This window comes from Propithecus coquereli, unplaced genomic scaffold (assembly GCF_000956105.1).
Source record: "Propithecus coquereli isolate 6110/MARCELLA unplaced genomic scaffold, Pcoq_1.0 Scaffold442, whole genome shotgun sequence".
In the NCBI taxonomy this organism is placed as follows: domain Eukaryota; kingdom Metazoa; phylum Chordata; class Mammalia; order Primates; family Indriidae; genus Propithecus; species Propithecus coquereli.
Window position 1 is genome coordinate 438,468 of NW_012150197.1, and position 7,585 is coordinate 446,052.

Consider the following 7,585-nt stretch of genomic DNA (forward strand, 5'->3'; position numbering starts at 1 on the left):
TTGGGAAGCCAGGAGTTTGAGACCAGCCTGGACAACAAAATGAGACTGCACCTCTAGAAGAAATAAAAAAAATTAGCCAGGTGTGGTGGCATGTGCCTCCAGTCCCAGCTACTTCAGGAGGCTGAGGCCGGAGAATCAGGAATTTAAAGCTGCAGTGAGCTATATAGTGCAACTGCACTCCAGCCTGGGTGACAGTACAAAACTCCATCTCTTTAAAATAAAATAAAAGATAGGCTTTGCCTCTTAAAACAGAGAAGAGGCCTGCAACGAGCAGTGCTCCAAACTCTACCAAGTTCATTCCTCTAGATTCCGGAATCTGAAGTGAGTCACTATTAAACTCTGCATTACAAGGTGAAAAGCACTTTTTACAAAAGAAGTATTTTTAGGAAAAAAACTAAGATCCAGGGCAGATAGATTCACGGGGTCTTAAGAATGATTGTCAAGTATTGATTCCAACATAGACACTCCCAGCAAGATCGCATGCTAAGAGAGGCCAGCCCTGTGTGCACATTCTCCTCACGGAGCACCTATGAGGTGCCAGGCAGAGGTGGAAGGAAGAAATCAGGCCCTGTGTCCACTGTCAGGTGGCTCTGAGTCAAGCACGTGGAGCTGGGCCATGCAAAGAGAGCCCTGTAATCAGTGGGAACACAGAGCAGGGTGGGAAGGCAACTCTTCCAGAGCACTGGCCTCTCGTGAACCCGAGAGAGCCTTGACTCATGGTCACCCCAGGACAAACGGTCAAGCCACAGCACCTTGGTGAGCTCGGCCCTGAGCTCCTCCTCCTCAGCCTCCGTTAGGCCCTCGACAGCAAGAGTCCGGGCAGCCACGCCTGTGTCGACAGGGACATCGGTCATGGAGTCAGACAGCAGACCTTTGTTAGGAGAATTCAGGTTGATGTCTGTCAGAGACAAAATGAGGCAGCAAAGCGTCAAGTAAGTTACTAGGAGTTAAATGAGGTAGAGGTCTCCAGCAGGAGGAAAGTAAGGGTGGGAAGGAGACTCTGGAGACTAAAACCTCTTCTCTGAAAGGTCTGTGAAGACAGCTTAGGCGTTAGAATGAGAGCAGCCCAACCTCAGGCCACACGAGATGCAAACTTAATACCAGTACTAGAAATGTCGGCCCAAGGCACCCAAACGCTAACTCTGGTTTACCCTGTAGTGAAGCAGGAAACCCGCACTATAAAGAAAACAGTCCAACCTAACAGATCTTCCAACGTTTACAGAAAAGGAACTTACTGCAGCTTAAACACAATAAGGATGACTTTCCACTCAACTCATCCGCCAAGGCACTTGCTAAAATTATATACAAGGAGCATGTGCTAGTCACCCAGCCCCTGCAGGGAGTCAGCAAAACAAAAACCCCCGTTAATCACATCCTTGACCTCATCCCACAGACAGGACGCTGCCAGCATGGGGAGAGGTCCACGCACTTCAGCTATACCCACATCGGATTCAAATTCCTGCTGTCACCCTATTTTCTTCATGTTAAATGCATCTTCCTGTCCGCACTGACAGTCTACAAGACATCATGTAAGGAAAAATGGTCAACTTCAGTTCTCTCCACCTCCAGACACATGACCATTGTTCAGTACCCTTACGCAATTAGTATTAAAAACATCTTCCCTCTTGAGAAGCAGTTTGTAAAGAAACAAGCTTACTACGGTGTCTGATGTGTTTTTAATAAAAACAATAAGCACACTGATCTAACATGTTTAAAAGTAAATTAAAAGGCACAAAGATTGGAGAGAAGTGAAAGTGTCTTTAATTATAGATATGTTAGTCAACTGCATAAATCCTAGGGAATCTACTGAAAATAGACTGCACTTAAAACAAAGATGTTCGATGTAGAAATAGCTGGCTGCATCTCATTCCCCTCGCGTGTCTCACGCAGCTGGAGCTGTACAGTTTCTTGGTGTTCGACAGATGTTTACTAAATGAACTATACCCACTTTTTTATCAACTGATTCTGATTTTTATCTGAGACCAACCTACATGATTTTATTTCATTATTTGTATTCACTGTGTTCAACCTACTCAAGTTGAGGAAATGCCTTAAAATCTCTACTATTTTTCTTTTCTATTTCTGAAATAGAAGGCTTTTGGACAGTTTCTGGTGATGAAGCTAAAATTGGATTCCATGGAAATCACCCTCAGATAGAAACTGGACACTTACCAAGCATGTACCAAGGCACCTCACAATCACTCTGTGAGATACCAACCTCACCACACCCCTGCAGGTAGGAGCCACTCACATCCTGATTTATGGATGAGACTGAGGCCAGGACAGTCTTACCAACATTACTACAGAAAGTAAGTGTGGGGCTGGCACCCTAGGTAAAAAAAAAAAAAAATAATGTATACTATCTGAAAAATGGGGGTAATTGAAAGACCAATCTCAAAGGGTTATTTGGAAAATAGTAAAAGATCATTTGAGAAACAGGCTTACGATGGTGTCCAGCACACAGTAAGTACTCAGTAAATGTTTTCTATCATTCTTATGATCAGAATCTAGTTCTTGGGATGCTTAGAGATGCAAACCAAACAGTAAAAAGCCTCCTGAATTTAACAGACCTGGGGACGTTTGATGTCCAAATGTTTTGTAAATAGCCACTGAAAGTATAAAAACCTTCAGAATGTACCAGAACCCAGGAATTCTAATAATTAATATGTGGATCCAAACATTACAAAAGCTTCCTGGACTTATCCAGTGTGGTTATATGACAACGCAGAAATTTAGCATTCCCTCTCTAGAGCCCCAGAATGGAAGACAGACTTGTATCATCTTCTCAAGATTTTAACCTCCTGGGCCTGCTCCACATGTCACCTCCTGCTGGTCTGGGGTGTCTGTTCTGGGAACTGGCGTGGAACGTTGGGTGTGCCCCACACTCACTCCACCCCTCTCCCCACGAGGCAAGCCCTACGTAGGCCGGGCTCCTAGCAGAGTTATCGCCCAAGGGGCGCTGCGCAGAACGGGAGGACGGTTTCACCTCCCCTCCTCTTCCCCGGAGCCGCCCTCAACACCTCGGCCCGGGTCCAGGTCCCCACAGGAGTGTCCGCGAGGCCCCTTCGCAGAGACGGAAGGCGGCAGTGCACGGGCCGGGTGGGGAATGAGTGGCATAACGAGACCTGCCTGGAGTGAGGAAACGCAAACTCTGGGAACAAGGGAGAGCGCCATGGAAGCGGACCTCGGAACAGTCCCAGGGGAGACAGGGAGGGCAGCTGGAGAGGCCAGCAAGCAGCCCGACCCGGGGGCGGAAGATGCACACCATGACCCGAGAGCTTCGAGCTGAGGGGCCCGGGAGCTGAAGAGGGGTCGCGGAGGGCGGGCGCGGTGGCTCACGCCTGTAATCCTAGCACTCTGGGAGGCCGACGCGGGTGGATCGCTCAAGGTCAGGAGTTCGAGACCAGCCTGAGCAAGAGCGAGACCCCGTCTCTACTGAAAAAAAATAGAAAGAAATTATCTGGACAACTAAAAATATATATATAGAAAAAAAATTAGCCGAGCATGGTGGTGCATGCCTGTAGCCCCAGCTACTCGGGAGGCTGAGGCAGGAGGATCGCTTGAGCCCAGGAGTTTGAGGTTGCTGTGAGCTAGGCTGACGCCACAGCACTCTAGCCCGGGCAACACAGTGAGACTCTGTCTCAAAAAATAAAAATAAAAAAGAGACGGGTCGCGGGACGGGCGGGCAGAGACTGAGGGACCCAGAGTCGTACAGGAAACCCCAGGGAGGGGCGGAGCGCGGGGAGGCCCGGGCCCATCTACGGCGGAGACGCGGCGCCGGCAGGTACCTTGGCCGGCGGAGTCCATGTTCAGGCGGCGGCTGGGCCGCAGCTGGCGTCTGGGTCGCGGTTGCCGGAGCTGTAGGAAACAAACAGGCCGCACCCGGAGTCGCTCGCCGCGTACACACGAGCCAGCGGAACCTCCTCGGTCGACGCGGCCTTACGTAATCGGCGACGCGACAGCCCACTTCCGCTTGAGCGCATGGCCCGCCTTCGTCCCGCCCCCCACACGCGGCGTCCAATGAGAGCGTGGCTTGGCCCCGTCCCGGTTTATCCGGTTCAACCTGATAGGCCGAAGCTGCGGGCGAAGCAAGAAACGGAGGCTGAGTTCTGAGGGCATCCATCCTGTGTTGGCTCCACCAACGAGACGCACAGGTAGAACGGTCAGAGCAGCGGTGCACGGGGAGGTGGGAAGTGGGAGGACCGTCCAACATGGTGCTGCGGAAAGCCAGGGCTGAGCCCCAGGGCACCGTCGGGGATGTATGTCGATACCTACGAGCGCCACGGCTCGCGCCCCTCTGCGGGTCAGACTCAGACCCTATGAGATCCCTTCAAGTCCTGACCACCTGATTCTGAGGTCACCTTTCCCCCGGAAGTCCTTTTTTGTTTGTTTAGTTCTTTTTACGGAGACTTTACTGTATGGGGGTTACGTAGAAAAAGACGAGACCGCGATCTGTCCACTTGCCCTGCAGGCGCCGTTGCCCTCTGGACTGCTCGGACCTAGCTGGAGGCGTCTCGGTCTCTGAATTATTCTAGTCCAGCGCGTCTCGGCCCGCGGAGTTCCCACGGACGTGGACGCTGCAGGGAAGCCCTCGCCTGCCGCCCGGCCCTTTGCCGTCTCACCTCCTTTTCACAGCAACCACAGAGCAAGTCCTGGAGCCCTCCCCACTTCACAGATGAGGAAACTGAGGTTAAAGTAACTCGCCCAAGGTCACTCAGCTGGATGAAGGGCCACCAGGAGACTGGAACAAGAATCTGCCTGACTTCAAAGGAGAGGTGTGTAACCACCGGGCAGCTGGCCCCACTGAAACAAGTCCCACAATTTCCCTTCTTTGGCTTCTACCTGCCCCTGGAAGAAAATCCTTAAATGGTATTCCGACCCTTTAGGATCTGATCCCTGTGGACTGCACTTCCCCCTTCCAGCCAGGCCACTCTGCAGGCACTGACCCCCTAGGCATGGAAGCCCCAACCACTGCCCCTTCCTTCACCTGGCCCACCTCCTCCCACAGGTGTCCTCCTGGTATTTTTGCGCGGTGCTAGGGCCTTCACCATCACGACCTTATCCTGCTCTGGTGCTCTCAATAACATGTCTTCCCCACTTGCCACCTTTTACAGAGATTCTTGTCCAACCTAACCTGGCCTGTCCAGGGGCCGGGGACAATAGGGAGAGCCAACAGTCCCTGCTTCGTGCAGTTCGGGGCAGAATATAAAGAAGCGACATTATAGATGGTGGTGAGCAGAGGCCTTGTCTCTCCTTCTACGTTGCATCCCTGAATCAGGAGCAAAACCCAGCCCAGGCCTGGCTCCAGGAGACACTGAGTAATTAGGGTCAGTGCAGGTGTCTGCAGCCCCACATGCCACTCTGCCTGTTACTCTCCCCTCCTATAGAAGCCAGAAGTGTGGGGGTGGGGAGAAAACTCTACAGATTAGCAGCATCACACTTCTGGGGATGTCTACGTACTAAGACCTGTCTTATATCTTCAATGCCAACGTCTTCCTTTCACAGCTAGGGGCAACCCTTCAACACTCAGTTGGTGTCATCTTCCCAGAAGCCATCCTGGAACCCAGGTCAGGTGAAGAGCTCTTCCTGATGGCCCCACAGCCCCTGCTCCCATCATTCTCTTGTGGTGATCGAGGCACCTACCACACAGCATTGCCATAAACTGGAGCTGGGTGCAAATGTCCAGAAGTGTTTTGGGAGGAAAATGAAGGAGGGAGGGATCAGAGAAGAAGAGAGGAAAGGGCAGAATGCTCTCATGAAGGAGGGCACCAGGTCCCCATGTACTGCCCATCCTCCCCAAGACACCAGGTCAGGATCCCCTGGCAGGGCTAGCTTTACTGGTTGGGGGTGTGGGAAGGTGAACCAACAGAAGCCTGGAAGGTGAGCGAGCGTGCAAACCACCACTGGCTTGTGGGCTACAGCCCCCAGGGCAACTGGAAGTCCTCAGGCTCTAGCGGGCTGCAGTGAGTTGCTTCCACATTCTTGAGGTGCTTCCGGGCCAGAAACAGCGCAAGCTGCCGGCGCCGCCTCCGGCTCAGGCCCTGGCCCACAAGCCAGGGGAAGGCGGGCCCATGCGGCCCCCAGGCCTCTTCATCCTCCAGTTCCTCCTCGCGGCGCGCCCGGTAGGAGCGTAGCACTTCCAGGCACCACTCATCGTCCACGCGGTAGCGCAGGTAGAAGGCAGCCTCCTGCGCCAAGCTACCAGCGCGCAGCCAGCGGGTCACGATGGCCTGGCCCTCGCGTGCCATCACGGCTGGGTAGCGATGCTGCAGCAGACGCAGCAGCAGCTCGTTGCCGCGGTTGCCCTCCACGTCGCCGTGCGGCAGCGGGGGCAGGTTGCCCGAGGTGCTGACCCCATCGTCCTGCGTGCGCCGGAGCAGCAGCACTGGCCCGGGGTAGCAGCACAGCTGCTCCGCGACATTGAGGTTGAAGTGCTCGCGCACGGTGCGTACCACCAGCCCTTTCCAACTGTGGGGCATGACCTTAAGTGCCAGCGGCACGAGGTCGTCGAAGGTGGCGTCGAGCACCAGCGCACCCAGCTCTGGGTAGGTCATGGTGGCCCAGGTGGCCGTGAAGCCGCCAATAGACCAGCCGTAGATCACCACCTGCGCCGGCGGGAAGTGCAGGCGGTGTAGCGCGTACTTAACCACCACGTCCATGGCGTTGGCGTCGTGCTGAGGGAAGGGCGCGCCCGTGCTGCCGCCGAAGCCTGGGTGGTTCCACCCCAGCACCGAGTAGCCGGCCTCGAGCGGGGCAGATAGACAGCCCATCTCGTAGAAGCCAGCGTTGCCCTCGCAGCAGATCACGAGGCGAAGCCCGCGACCGTGGCTGCCGGGGCGTCGGCGCCGATCCATGAACATGGTGTCGATCTCGTTGCCGTCGCAGGCCACCAGCTTGGCGCGCCGGCCGCGGTAGCGCTCCACCAGGCGCTCCTGGCCCTGCTGCAGCAGCGGCAGCAGCGCGCGCGTCATCAGGAACATGGAGCCGGGGTACACGAGCCAGCGGCCCAGCGAGTGGGCCAGCGCGTAGCTGGCCAGCTGGCCCGGCAGCTCGCGGATCTGCTGCAGCAGGCACCGCGTCTGGCTGCGAGCCCCGCGCGGCGGCCGCCCCGCCGCGTCCCCGCCCAGCGCCGCGTCGCGCAGCAGCCAGACGCCCGCGACGGCCGCGGCGCACGTCAGCGCTCGGTGGCCGCCCCCGCCGGCGGCGCGCACGTCATCCCAGCGGAAGTCCACCGGCCAGCTGCGGAAGTTGTAGCTGTAGTGGGCGGTCAGGTAGATCTTAAACACGTGCACCAGCGCCTTCATGAAGCAGATGACACACATGGACGCCGAGGCTACGGGCCGCTCCGCGCTGGCCCGAACGCCCAGTCGCCGGGCCGGGGTCGCGGCCCACAGCCCAGGCCCGGCCCGGCCAGCGGCTGCAGGGGCGAGCGCTGCACAGGGCTGTCTCGGGGCATGCCTCCTCCAGGCTGGGCCCTAAAGGCCTTTGTGACCTGGGCCTTCCAGGGCCGAGGGGAGGCTGCTTCCGCCCAGCACGGGCCAGCTTTGTGAGTCACTGTTGCTGGGGCAGAGGCGACACTAGGGTG

At 55.8% G+C, this 7,585-nt stretch overlaps 2 protein-coding genes across 4 annotated transcripts in view; both read right to left on the reverse strand.

Moving 5' to 3' along the window:
- The window catches only part of TPD52L2 (tumor protein D52-like 2), a 20,186-nt gene extending 16,275 nt beyond the window's left edge, over positions 1-3,911 (reverse strand). For all 3 annotated transcript variants that reach the window (XM_012654593.1, XM_012654594.1, XM_012654592.1), the window contains exons 1-2: positions 3,789-3,911; positions 753-898 (exon numbers count right to left, since the gene is read on the reverse strand). In XM_012654593.1, coding sequence (XP_012510047.1) covers positions 753-898; positions 3,789-3,807 — 165 coding nt within the window. In that variant the 5' untranslated portion in view covers positions 3,808-3,911. The remainder of the gene's footprint in view (positions 1-752; positions 899-3,788) is intronic.
- Positions 3,912-5,903: 1,992 nt separating this feature from the next.
- On the reverse strand, positions 5,904-7,382 carry ABHD16B (abhydrolase domain containing 16B). Its single transcript, XM_012654595.1, has one exon. The coding sequence runs from the start codon at positions 7,320-7,322 to the stop codon at positions 5,916-5,918; it is 1,407 nt and encodes a 468-aa protein (XP_012510049.1). The 5' UTR covers positions 7,323-7,382; the 3' UTR covers positions 5,904-5,915.
- Positions 7,383-7,585: the final 203 nt, after the last annotated feature.